Source organism: Cyprinus carpio, chromosome B7 (genome assembly GCF_018340385.1).
Source record: "Cyprinus carpio isolate SPL01 chromosome B7, ASM1834038v1, whole genome shotgun sequence".
NCBI lineage: Eukaryota > Metazoa > Chordata > Actinopteri > Cypriniformes > Cyprinidae > Cyprinus > Cyprinus carpio.
Genome location: NC_056603.1, coordinates 9,918,872 through 9,932,662, shown reverse-complemented (window position 1 = coordinate 9,932,662; position 13,791 = coordinate 9,918,872). Strand labels below are relative to the sequence as shown.

Genomic DNA, 13,791 nt, shown 5'->3' with positions numbered 1-13,791 from the left:
TCAGTATATTAGTGTATCAAAAGAGATGCTTTTTCTGATACATGTTTAATCTTACTCTCTGTGTAGTTTATGTGTGTGTGAATGTGTGGAATAATATGCAGCACTTAATGTTTAGATTTATACTTATCCAACCATCCAGACGTGATCAAATGCAGCCTGGCAGTCAGTTTGAGGTTTTCCTGTTCATTGCATTGTTTTATCTGCAGGAGCTGATTTTACTCGAATAGAAGCTCTGGGTTATGTAGCACAACAAATAGAATACAAAGCACACAAATAGTAGACGGCTGCTGCGATCGTTGTAATATTAAAGATTTTGGATGGAGTTTCTGTTAGTCCTTGTGTTGCTGTACGTCTGTATGAGAGCTATTGTTACAATCCCTTTCACGTAACCAATATTCTGTGGGAAAGAAAATAATAGGTAACAGTCTTGCATGTGCTGTTTGTGTTGCTGTGGATTATTTGTCCATGTATGCTTCCCCTTTACACTCCTTTTCTCGAATGTGTCCCTCGCTTAGCAGCTGCAGCTGAGTTTACCACCTCTTCCTACCTACAGGGCGACACTGGGCAGTATAGGCAACCAAAGAAGGAGAACTTATCAAAAGGTTCTGGAAAAAAAGCTTAAAAAAGAACATATATTCTAAAAGAAAAAAAAAACATATATATGTATATATATATACAAATAGCCTATATGAAGAAAATATATATATATATATATTATTCTGTGTATTTAGGAGACTGAGATACTGCCACTCATCCTTCATTTAGTGGTCATTATTGATGTGTGTCAATATGTTATATGACATCTTCAGGTAACCTTTGGCCTTATAGATGTCCTCTGGTAATAAACTATTATGTGTATTTCAGAATAATGATACAGAGTAGCTTCCAATCAGTCATTATGTGGTCACTCTATATTGTATGTATGTCGTGTCATTTGGCACTTTACTGTGGACCTATCGGAGCATAGGTAAAATTTCTTATTACTTGGGTAATGTCATATATTTCTGTGTGTTTTACATGAGGGAAATCTGCCTATGGATACAGATATGTACCTCCAACAGATCACGGCATCATTTGAGTTGAATTGTAGAGTATAAATATGAAAAATAGCTAAATTTTGAATCCTGTGCCAGACAAAAAAAAAAAAAGAAGAAGAAAACAAAACTCATAAAAAGAAGAAAATGAACATATATGAAAAGGCATAATTTATTTTAAATGTCATTAATCCTTGAGGCCCTACCTCAGATTTTGTATTTATGTATAGAAATGCAATTTGAATCATAGTATCTTTGCCAATAATACAATAAAAGACCATATTTATCATAAAATGTATAACCTCTTAACCAATAAATAAATGTTAATGTTTTCAACTCCAGTTGTTTTCTTATGTGCCTGAGGTGTAGTGAGTAATATTTTGTTCAAAAACACACATGCACACATACTGTACAAACTTACACATGCTTAACAAGACAAAATGGTTGCAGTTTAAAAAAAATAAATAAATAAATAAGAATATCAGAAATTTCATATCAAGAAAAAATATCAACAGAGGTATCTTTGTCAAAGAAGATTTTTTTTTTTTTTTCAAAGTTGTGAATAAAGAGTATGCTTTAAAAGACAATACAATTTCAGTCATTCTACTTCAAAATGTCACATAAAATTCAATGTGTTGCATGTTGTTACTTATGTGACGTTTAATCAACTCATTTGTGAAATTTAGTAGTTTCAATGTAAATCCTACACCCATTTTTTTTTCAGTGTACTGTACCCTCCAGTTCTTGCTTGTTTTTCATGCATGTGAAACATTAGCACACAAGAATTTGATCGAAAACTAGTTACATTTTTTGATGCATTAGACAACAGAGATATTGTATTGAAGCAGTCAGTTGGGCATGACATTGCAGACTGTTCTAGTACTCCACATATTTACTACACAGCACAAATTATACAGGTCAAAATTGGCGTTTAGCATTGTAATTGTTAGAAAAAAAAAAAATTGAATTGGTTATACTTTAGGTCAATTAAATTATTTTAAATGATCATTTTAAATCCACTAATTCTCTTGATGTCTCACAGCTCCGTATAGTACCTGGGTCTGTTGATCTTCTTTCGATCTCTGTTTAGTTTTCCTCTGATTGTGAGCAAATGTTAATGCTGCATAGTTCACCTCCTCTGTTTTTGACTAAAACAAAACAAAAACCAAAAATGTAAAAGATAGATTACAACATTTAACATCTATTAAATATTTGAAAGCACCAAATCATGTAGAATATGTAGAAAATGTCTTACATTTTGACTTGCGTTAGTTTGCGAAATGCCTGAAAAATTGACAAACGTGAGACTAGAAAAACAAAGACTGCATGGGCATACTTTGAAAATACCAGTATAGGCGGCAAATAAATATTACCTGCTCTATGTTTCTTTAAGAAGTAACACAGAATGATGCTGAGAAGTATCGACACCACAATGATTGTCATCAGTGTTGGCCAAACAAACACAGACTGTTTTCCTATAAGATGAAATATAGAGTTTGTTGACATTATCTTTAATTATTCTGGTAACACTTTACAATAATGTCTTATTTGTTAACAGTTGCATTTGCTAAAATTAACAAACAGTTAAAAAAAAAGTTTTACTTTATTAATCTATGTTAATGCTAGTTTGATAAAAAATACAATTACTATGTTACTACAAATACTGTTAATGTTAATTTTATATAAAAAAAGTAAAGGTTTCATGCTATACATGCATTAACTAATTAACAACACTGAATATATATAATTTCTATTTTTTCAAAATTGTAAATAAAACAAATTGGAATATGTTTAAGAAAATACTAATTAAGTCATTATAATTAATATTAAATCATTCTACTGCAAAATAAGATATTTAATTCAATGTGTTATTTGCCATTTATTTGTAATTATTTGTGAAATTTACTAGCTATTAAATTATTTTACATATTACTTCTGAGTGAAAATAATTTCAAAGCGAATCTTGCACTAGTTATTTTCAGTGTAAAAAAAAAACACATTTTTGAATGTTTTATAATATTTGATTTAATAATTTTTAGTCTCTTTACTATTCAGCTATATTAATTGAAATCTTAGTTATCTTCTAATGAATATCAAAGTGGACCTACTGCAGCCATCTTCCTTCTCCTTAATTATTTCCGTTCCTATAAACAAAGCAAGTAATTTCATATTATAAGTCACAGGGTATAATGCAATATCTGAAAGTAACAAAATCACGCAATTAAGGCTATTCGCAAAGTATTTTTTCTCACACTTCATGTGCATGAAATAAAGTACTTATGCTGGGTATATTCCAATCAAATGCTTACCATTAAAATGCTCTTCAAACACCAGTCTTGTTCCATTTCCAAAAATCATTGTATTATAAATAATAATCCCACAGTAGTACACAGCGATGTCTGTTTGCTCGATGTTCAATACTGAGAGATTGAAGCTGAGCTTGTTCCATGTTAATCTATACTTTGAGGGATCCTTAAAATTTTCTTCAACTATTATGCCAGTTTTGTCTGATTCAGCCAAAGCCACAAAAACTGGAGCAGAACTGTTGTGTAATTTTAACCAGAACACTTTAAAGTGTCCATCATCTGGTGTGAAGCACTGAAGAGTTGTGGAGTGTCCAGGCTGAACTCTCACTGCTGACTCTGGTTGAGACACATGCAGTAAAATCACAGCAAATGCACCTGAAATAAATTTAAATCAACTTTAAGTGTTTGAAATGGTAACAGCTTGTTCCTAGTCAACTCTAGAAGGAGTCTTTTAATATCACTTCTTTTAAAAATAGAAGTATGTTCATATTTATACATGTTAAAGTATATTTAAAAGGAATAACGGGTGAAAAATCAGTTTGTACTTACACTGTTTAAGGACAAGACATAATATAAAGTATAATAATCTAGTCATGTTTGAGGTGCTGTGCGTATACACTCCTTCGCCTGAATTGAAATGTGACAGCTGTGATCTTATCTTCCTGTTCCTTCTCTTAAATGCTCATTTACTGTTTTTTTTTTTTAGAGAAAAGAACACTGGGCTCAAAGGCGGTTGTTTTTAATCATTCGCATCAGCATAGGTGGAGCTTGTGTAAGACTGGGCAAGGCTTATAGCCTTCCCCTGGACACAGGCTGAAATGAACAGAGACTTGATTCCACCAAATTGGACAAAATTTCAACTCCACAATTGAACTGAATGTATTACGGCTGTCGCGAATAAAGTGAAATTGAAATTAAAAGTGTTGACTGCAGCATTAAATCCGATCTCCTCATGTTGCATCATAAGTCTGTTTAAGCATTTTTAAATGTTTAGCGTTATAACCAATCACAAGTGTTTCTGTTTAGTTTTTGAAAATAATGTCCAATCAGAGGCGTTCAGATTAGTCATCGCCGAAACTGCTGAGTCCTGTTCAGTGCACACGATCGATGTCTGAATTCTGTACTCTCGTGAATCATCATAAACAACAAAGTGCAACTTCATTGATTATAATGAGTTTTTTTAGAGAGTGCTTAAACTCGCGTTAGACTAAAGTCAGTAATGATGTTCTTTGATAATGTAAATGTTCTTTGCTTGCTGTCTGAAAATAAAAATAATGAAATAATTAGTAACTTACAATGTTTTTTTTTTCTTAAATTGTGATTAACACGTTGAATTCAGTCATATTAAAAAATATTTTATGACATAGCAGCCATTTATGGTTTATGATGTGCGTAGTTAATAGATTACACTAACAGCTTTTAGCCTTTACCTGAATTTGATTCACCTTCCCGCATATCATGAAGATGATTAAGATTTAAAATATTTGAATTCATTACCACTATGTGACCTTTTGAATCTCAAACTATTTGTGTGCAGGCTCTCACCAGGAAATTAACAACTGCATAAAAAAGACAAGCAGTGGCAACTGTTGTCATTGTTCTGCAATCCAGTGTTGTCATCTCAAATGAAGAGAGGTGTGAAAAGCATTTCTGAAAATAGTGTTTGTGGTTGTGATGCAGCACAGGGTGTGAAAGTAGAGGTATGGGTCATCACTGTGGATGGAAGGTTTATGTACACCATTACGTTCAGAAAGAAAAAGCATATAATGTATATAACCCAGTATGATACATAAAATATAAGACTCATAATTATAAATAGCAAATAGTGAAAAAGTGACGTGACATACAGCTAAGTATGGTGACTCATACTCGGAATTCGTGCTCTGCATTTAATCCATCCAAAGTGCACACACACAGCAGTGAACACACACACACCGTGAACACACACCCGGAGCAGTGGGCAGCCATTTATGCTGCGGCACCTGGGGAGCAGTTGGGGGTTCGGTGCTCTAGGGCACCTCAGTCGTGGTATTGCCGGCCCGAGATTCGAACACACAACCTTAGGGTTAGGAGTCAAGCTCTCTAACCACTAGGCCATGACTTCCCCATGAAAAATCACCTATTTAATTAAGAGCTCTTCTATTACTAAATTTATTAGCAGTTGTCAACTAAATAAATTAAGTAACACAGAACAGGACGAGGAAGACATACACCAAATGTGTGAACCACATGCTTTCTACTGTGTCTGTCCATTTTTCTATGCATACTGTACATAAATAACTGTGGCATGGCATCTCATGGATGCAGCTAAAATTGTCATCAACATGTTTTCCAAAAAGAAATGCCCAGAATAAAGAATAAAAACTGTGCCTATACAATTTAATAGTCAAAGTCTCACAAGGGCAGAAACAATGCCGTGGACTGAAAGATCACACCATTTTGCTGGGGCTGAGCTGTAATCACATATCATTTGCACTACAGGAAGTGTGTTTGTGTGTGTGTGTGTGTGTGTGTGTGTGTGTGTGTGTGTGTGTGTGTGTGTTTACATCTTTAACAACTAAACTACATCTTCATTGCTGCTGGTGTTGTGGCAAAAGGAGATCTTATCCTTTTTGCACTTGCAGTGATGCCACCAAATGTTATTGTTATTAAATTTTATTAAAATATTTGGAGCCCATGTAAGTATAAGTAATATATAATAGTAACTTAAAGGAACACACTTCCTACCAGTGCTTGCACTCTATTGTTTATGTCAGAAAAACAACAATGCACAGGTTAAAACAGGTAAATACATATAATTTTGAACTTTACAAATTAAAAAAAAAAAATAAAACAATAGAATTCACTGATATTATATGTAATCTAATTTAAATAAAATGAAACTCAGGCACTTAAACCAGCTGGAATAAAGGATGAAATAGATTCTAAAACAAGTTCAAAATAAAACTATACACCTTTTTTATTTGTTAAAACAATATTATGACAGCAATCAAATATTTAATCAAATATTAAATACAAAATCAATAATTTTTTACAGCCGTGTATGCAACCTGGATCTCCACATCTTTTAAAGCAAACATTTTTATTTTAGCAATTTTATGTCTTCGGTCAACTCTTTGGCTCTTTGATGTGTCTGAAAAAGTGACAAAGGTAAGATTTTAATAATAAAACAAAATAGTGGATACTTAATTTCCAGCAGGCTGAAATGTTACCAGAATTTTACCTGTTTTATTTTTTTATTTTTTTTTTTGTATATAGAGAAGCATTGATGCCACAGTGATTGGCACCAGTGTGGGCAGAGCACAGACAAATAAATGTTCACCTACCACAAGATGAATTATGATAAGATAAATTATGGTGATATCACACAATTATTATTTTTTTGGAAGCATTAAGAAAAAGAAAAGAATAACTACACATATGAGTCATTTTTTTTCTAAAAGGGCTGTGCCAAGTAGGGTTGTGATTTCATTGTTATAATAAAATAATTTATTTATTGATTATTTTTTATCAGTACTTAAGACTATCCTGCTAATGTATTTATTGAAAACGTGAAGTGAACTTACTCCAGTGGTCTTATTTTTCTTTAACTAGCCCTGTTCCTGTAAACAAAACAAATATTTTAATAAATAATAATCATTACTTGTCCTTCACATTTCAATCTTTCTTTTTCTTTTTTTTTATTATTCACTGCTTACCATTAAAATGCATAGTTCAATTTCCAAACAACACCCTATTAAAAATAATAATCCCACAGAAGTACACAGCGATGTCTGTTTGCTCGATGTTCAGTACTGATAGATTAAAGCTGAGTTTGTTCCATGTTAATCTATACTTTGAGGGATCCTGAAATTGTTCTCCAATCAAGGCTGAACTCTCACTGCTGACTCTGGTTGAGACACATGCAATAAAATGCCCACAGCAAATGCACCTAAACATTAAAAAAAAAAAAAAAAAAAATCAATTATAACTACCTTCAAAAACAGCATCCCAGTCCTTAGACTATGTACAGTACACACAGAATAACTCTGCCTAAGTGTTTTTTTTTTATTATTATTAATTGTTTGTGTCAGAAAGTCATTTGCCAAAGGTTTAAAGAAAAATCTTAAATTCATACACAAGTTATGTATAATGCATGTGATGTATGATCATTTAGTCATCCTAACTGATCTGTAGAAGACTACACACGCAACAGGCCTTTCTGCAGGACAAGAGATAAATCTTGAAAGGGTTATAGATTGAGTGTTGGGGTGGAGGCTTTGAGCAAATTATGCAACTTGACAGCTTTAGCCACATCTTCCTGTCTTGTGGTATAAACTTGTCAGTTATTGGGTTGGTTTAAGTAAAGAAATATTTTTTTGCCCCTGAATAAAGATCATTATTTTTTTATTCCTTCATTTCACTAAGTTCCAGCAAACAGATTAGCTAAGATACTTATGGTACGTTTTATTAGTTATTTGCAGCATTTGTAGTATAAAGTGCCAAAACAAGGCACAAAAAGGTTCAACAAGAAGTCCATCTTTTAAAGAAGTATGCACATATTACATGCATTAATTTTAGCTTACTGGCCTTACTACAAAATCTATAGCGTCAGTCAGACTGAGTTTCCTCAAAAATGTAGGCCTAGTTCAAGAGGAATGTAACAACTAAGCTAAAAACATAAACATAGTTGAGTTCCTCTGTGCATTTGGCAACATCATATGGAGTGTTTGTAAGACATGTGGGTGTGAAACGTCTGGGTTTAGGGGAGTCAAGACTTGCCTTTCTGATTTAGATGATGTGATGACATGTTCATGATTGGAGTCGCAGTGAATGGGTCTGGGTCTGGTGTCTCTCATTTTCAGTAGTTTTTGACGTTTTATTTTCAGTGTTATTTGATCAACCTTATTAATTTACATTTAATCATTTATCCAAAGCGACTTACAAATGAGAACAGTAGAAACAATCAGATCAACGAGAAAAAAACAACGGTATACAAGTGCTATGACAAGTCTCAGTTAGTCTAGTACAGAACACGTTGCCAGGTTTTTTTTTTTTTTTTTTTTTTATGAATGATAGACTAGAAAAAGAAAAAGGTAAGTACTAGTATTAGTTGGTTAAGTGCAGGCGAAAAAGATGAGTCTTTAGATGTTTTTTGAAAATGAGTAAAGACTCAGCTGTTCGAATTGAGATCGGGAGGTCATTCCACCAGCTGGGAGCAGTCCAGGAAAAAGTCCGTGAGAGTGATTTTGAACCTCTTTGGGATGGCACCACAAGGCGTCATTTAAGCTGTTTTTCTCATGTTTTAAATTACATTTGGCATTGTGTTGTGTTTCAGAGCTAAAGAAAATTTCTGTGAAATAAACGGACAATGTCCTGGCAGAAGATTACCAGCTCTTTTTCCGTTTTTCTACAGTGCCAGCCAGGAGCATGAAACATGTTTATATATATAAAAAATATATATAGCATTTAAAAGTTAATTTCTTAAAAAGATTTTTATATATATATATATATATATATATATATATATAATTTTATTTTTTAAATTCAAATTCAAGTTGTTGTCATCTGTGACTTAACACTTATTTGTCATTGCCATCTCATAATAATGTTCTGTTTATTTTATTTTTTAAATTCAAATTCAAGTTGTTGTCATCTGTGACTTAACACCTCACTTGAAAACAAGGGGTAATTTGTCTGTGGTTATGGAAAGTAGTGTGAAAGGCATGTAATGTGATGGTGTTTGTGTGGTTGAGAGATGAGCTGGGGGTCAGTCTGGTGGGCGGAAAACAGTCAAACTGTGATGCTCTCATGTGCTAACAGGTGCACACACTGGTATGCAGATATCTAAAAAAAAACTTTTATCTAATCTGAACAGTTTACACCTACATTTAGTCAGATTTAAACAATGTTTTAATATTTTCTTTAAATTGCCATGAATAATATTATCAGTATTCATAATGAACAGGCTATACTGCTACTGCTCACAAGTAAATTGTTGTCAAATGTGAGCATAGTTAATAAGATTTTTGATATTTTGTACAGCTACACTGTAAAAAATCGAAAGTTGAGAAAACTTAAAAGTTTAAAGCAACCAGCTTCAGGACATTTCAGTTTATACAACAAAAAGTAGAGAAAACTCTAAAATCCTTAAAAAAAAAAAGTCTCTAAAAAGTTCAACTCAACTTTTGTTTTTTGTTTTTTTACAGTGTGTGTTTTGGTGTGTATATTTACTGATTTGTAATTTGGTCCGCTCAAGTTCCCCTCAGTATGTCTCACTCTACACTGAGCAGCTTCTTCCTGTCTGGGTCTGTATAGGAAGTGATATCATTCACAACCCCTGCCTCTTGTTTAATGGCCTGCTTACATTATATCTAAATTACAGAGAACATATCAGATATAAATTAAACTTAGAACTTTCAAATGCATTTGATCTTTACAACCTTTATTGCATTGAAAATACTGAACATTGCAGAGCTCACATTCAGTTTAAATGTATGGCATTAGTAATAGCATATACATATATTAGAGTCTTGATGAGCATATGGCTTTTAAACATTAGCGTAGGCTACAGTATTTGATTGTGTGCCACTTTTGGACTATCTAGTAGCAGAATACACAATATCTGTATCCTCTGTATTTCTGGCTGCTCTTCTGGATTTGTGTTTGGAGAATTGCAAAGCGGCATACACTGATGAATGGGGCTCCTGCAACAGATTGAAAGATCTATTTAACAACATTTAAAAACAAATTTAATTAAAACATGTACAGAAGGAAATCAGATAAACAAAACAATCAAGAAACAAGGATTTTGTGTATACATAAAGCTTATTAGCGTCCGAATACATTTTCTCACTTTATACCATTACTATATTTTTGTGCCTTATTTTTACTTCTAACAATGAACCATATAAAATTTCCCTAATATAGAGTGATATTCTGCTCAATAGTTGCATTCATATGAAATTATTTCCACTATGCAGCCCTTTTTAAAGACATGGTTAGAGCTAAACAGAAAAGACCCGCAGGCCGTGTGCAAAACGATCTCAAGAATCATTTCACCTGAAGAATGTTAGATGTAAAAGTAATATTAAAATATAAATAATTTATGGGTTATGACTGTTCTCATTATTAATCATCTGAATAGCATTTTCATATTTAAATCTTTTTGTAGACCAGTCACCCTGGTCTTTAATTAAAAATATTTTTCGTCAATACTGATGATGCCGACCATATAAGACTACTTATTAAAAAAAAAAAAAAAAAACAAAAAAAAAACATTTTCTTTTTGGTTATGGATTCAAATTTACTTTTTCCGCATTCAGAGAATGAACATTCTTTTTTTAACAATAAGTTTACCTCATGATGTTGTGTTTCATGGCCATCAGCATCTGCGGCGACAGAAATGGAGAATTAAAAAAAAAGGTTTAGCTTTTTTAAACTTACAGTTATTTCACTGCACAGTTATTTCCTAAATTATATCCATACCGCAATGTATATAAATCTTCTGAACTGAATAGATGCACTGTTACCTTTTCCCTGCGTGCTTCTGTTCTGTATCTTAATGATGAGCGTGGTGAGCAGAATGATGATGAGAATAACAATTATACCACCAAAAATAAAGGTCATGTTATAAAAGATGTTTTCAGAACAGTTTCTTGTAGAAATCTGGCTCTTGTTCAGATCTGTCAAAATTAAATTACATTTTACTTGAACAAACCGGCCTTCAGATAAAAGCATTATTGTATATGAATGTTATGAGTGTTAAAGAAACTAAGATGATAAACACCTTTAATTTTTGTATTTTCTGTTTCATTTTGCTGTGGTGTTACACTCCTCTCTGTACAATAAATAAAGACTTTAAATATATTTAGTCACTGGTCATTTAACACATTCAAAATTATCCACATATATGTGTATTACGTAATTTATTTTTTGTTATATTTTGCTACAAGACATTGAGCAAAAAACATTCCTTTACAATAGTTACTGATAAAGACAGATTACCTTCAATGTCTAGCTGTGTTCCATCACCAAATGTCATTATCAAAGAGTTCCAACCACAGAAGTACAGACCAGAATCAGAAACATCCACATTTAAAATTCGTAGGTAGGTGTTTTCGGTGTCCAGAGACATTAACAGATGATCTTGTTGAAAACCATTTAAATAATTAGTATATAGTTCCTTAAGCTGGTAGCTTATCATCATGTATACAATGGCAATAGGTACAGAACTCTTTGTTTGCTTGAACCAGTGTATGTTCTTTCCAACGTCTGAGTTGTGTTGACACCAAATAGTGACATTCTCTCCTGGTTGAGCTGATATATTGTCTATCTGAGATGCTTTAACAGCTGTAAGCAAGCCTAAAAATCACAGAGGAATAACAGTGTTTTAATATTTATATTTAAAATCCTGATAAAAATGCTCCCAAAAAAGTCCCAAAACATTGTAAAGCTCATAGAACTATTTCACACCTAATGTTTACTAATTATTATTAAATTAATCATTCATTAATCTTGTAGCACTTTATTTTACAGTCCTGTTTCTCGTGTACATATTATGTTCTTATTTAAGTAATTACAATAACTTGGTAAAAACAAGGTACCTACCCTGAACCTACCCCTAAACCTAACCCTACCCCATGTAGTTACCTTATATTACCAGTACTTTCTTAGGTAGGTACACTGTAAGTAAACTGTAAGTACATGTACTGTAAAATAAAGTGCAACCAAAGTAATTATAGTACAGTAATGCTTACCTGTGCCACAGATCAACAGCACTGAAATTATTATATGTACCATTGTAGTACTGAATCAGACTAGAACCAACGAGGAAATTAAGATGAGGAAATCAATGTGCTTTTTTATGTGAGGGGGTGTGGCATATGCTGACATCAAACTATGACAGACCTGTCAATCAACAGGCGAATTCATGGCTACTATTGCCAGTTTAAAATAAGAAAATTCATTATTGATCAGCTATAATGATAATGGGATGTTGTGTTTACTGCTTTGGCTCTCTATAGTTTCTCCATTGCACTTTTGAGAATATTATGGTTCCAAAGCAGCAAAGAACTAAAAGCATGTTTGACTGTAATGTATCTTTGAATATGTCTTTTATTGATAATTTCTGAATTATATTATTGACATGATACATTTTACCTTAATTGATAAACTAAGTGTGTGACATCAAATATTTAAGAAAAAGAAGTGGCTTTTGCCACAGGAACTATGGTAGACCAATGAAATGGCCAGTCAGAGTCACACCCATATTTGATAATTATGATACAGGAAATTAGTTTTTAATGCTCTGAAAATATTTATTTTCTAAATGAACAATTTTGAAGCATATAACTGGATAATGAAATGTGATATCTTACAGTACAGATAAATGTGTACATTTGTTCTTGTGAATACATTCTTTTGAGGGGAAGTCTTGGCCTAATGGTTAGAGAGTTTGACTCCTAACCCTAAGGTTGTGGGTTCAAGTCTCGGGCCGGCAATACCATGACTGAGGTGCCCTTGAGCAAGGCATCGAACCCCCAACTGCTCCCCGGGCGCCACAGCATAAATGGCCCACTGCTCCGGGTGTGTGTTCACGGTGTGTGTGTTCACTGCTGTGTGTGTGCACTTTCGATGGGTTAAATGCAGAGCACGAACACCATACTTGGCTGTATGTCACGTCACTTTTTTATTTAATTTTTTTCTGTATATATAATTGTGTCACTGAATATGTTATTCTTGCAGTTTTCATAAATAGTCAGTGAAATAGAGATACTTCACATAATGTGTTGTGTAGTAGGCTATTATTTTACATTTGAAAGGGAGGTAGGTGTTTCTTTTTTTATGATATATATTTATTTAGGCATGTTGTTGGATATCAGCTGTCTTTGCTTGGCCTTCTGCTATATTTTCAGAGTATAATTTGTATTTCTTCTATATGACATCATATGACACATTTTCCTAGAAACCTTAGGGATTTTTTGTATATTGGCATGATACATTTTACCTTAATTGATAAACTTGATTTTATCCTGATTATAATTGTCTGAAGGCCCGGGAAGTGACACTCAGTCAGGACTGTAGCTTTCTGCCTAACCTTTCAACTTAAGGTGAATGAAAGTGACAACCCAGGCTCATGAAAAAACAGGCAACATGACTATGTAGAACTGCTATTAAGCCATGAGTGAGCAAACTTTAAATTGTATTAGTTAACACTACAAACTATAAGTTTGTAACCATGCGATCCATAAAGTGTGACACTTTAAGCGGCATCCAAACTGAGATCCAACCTAAAACTCTGATGTTTAATTGTTATCTCAACCTAAACTCAGGGGCTTTATTTAATGGTGTCAGAGTGAATTAATATTAGGAGTCAAAGTATTGCAACCAAATTTAATAATCTTAACCATTATTTACAATAGTGCAAAGAAAAGACAGATCTTTGATCACCTCAGTAATTAAATTTTTAA

The 13,791-nt window shown here is 32.8% G+C and overlaps 1 protein-coding gene and 2 long non-coding RNA genes across 3 annotated transcripts; all 3 read right to left on the bottom strand.

The window, feature by feature from the left end:
* Positions 1-2,059: 2,059 nt before the first annotated feature.
* On the bottom strand, positions 2,060-2,545 carry LOC109092965. Its single transcript, XR_006155147.1, has 3 exons — positions 2,408-2,545; positions 2,290-2,318; positions 2,060-2,182 (listed from the first exon to the last, which is right to left on the bottom strand). It is a non-coding gene; the product is annotated as an uncharacterized LOC109092965 (long non-coding RNA).
* A 596-nt stretch (positions 2,546-3,141) lies between these two features.
* LOC122137864 lies at positions 3,142-3,486 on the bottom strand. Its single transcript, XR_006155100.1, has 2 exons — positions 3,344-3,486; positions 3,142-3,178 (listed from the first exon to the last, which is right to left on the bottom strand). It is a non-coding gene; the product is annotated as an uncharacterized LOC122137864 (long non-coding RNA).
* A 6,257-nt stretch (positions 3,487-9,743) lies between these two features.
* Positions 9,744-12,574, bottom strand: LOC109092964. The gene is made up of 6 exons (XM_019106689.2): positions 12,079-12,574; positions 11,327-11,683; positions 11,109-11,159; positions 10,852-11,004; positions 10,679-10,710; positions 9,744-10,026 (listed from the first exon to the last, which is right to left on the bottom strand). Exons 1-6 carry the CDS (start codon positions 12,119-12,121, stop codon positions 9,919-9,921), a joined length of 744 nt encoding a protein of 247 aa, XP_018962234.1. The 5' UTR covers positions 12,122-12,574; the 3' UTR covers positions 9,744-9,918.
* Between the last annotated feature and the right edge of the window lie 1,217 nt (positions 12,575-13,791).

What these genes read in the sequence shown, in the direction of transcription:
- LOC109092964 (XM_019106689.2), bottom strand. Translation starts at nt 12,121, where the DNA reads ATGGTACATATAATAATTTCAGTGCTGTTGATCTGTGGCACAG. An exon ending in AGAAAATACAAAAATTAAAG is followed by an intron (nt 11,005 to 11,108) that starts GTGTTTATCATC and finishes TAATTTTGACAG; the next exon opens with ATCTGAACAAGAGCCAGATT. An exon ending in CAGAAGCACGCAGGGAAAAG is followed by an intron (nt 10,711 to 10,851) that starts GTAACAGTGCAT and finishes CTGTCGCCGCAG; the next exon opens with ATGCTGATGGCCATGAAACA.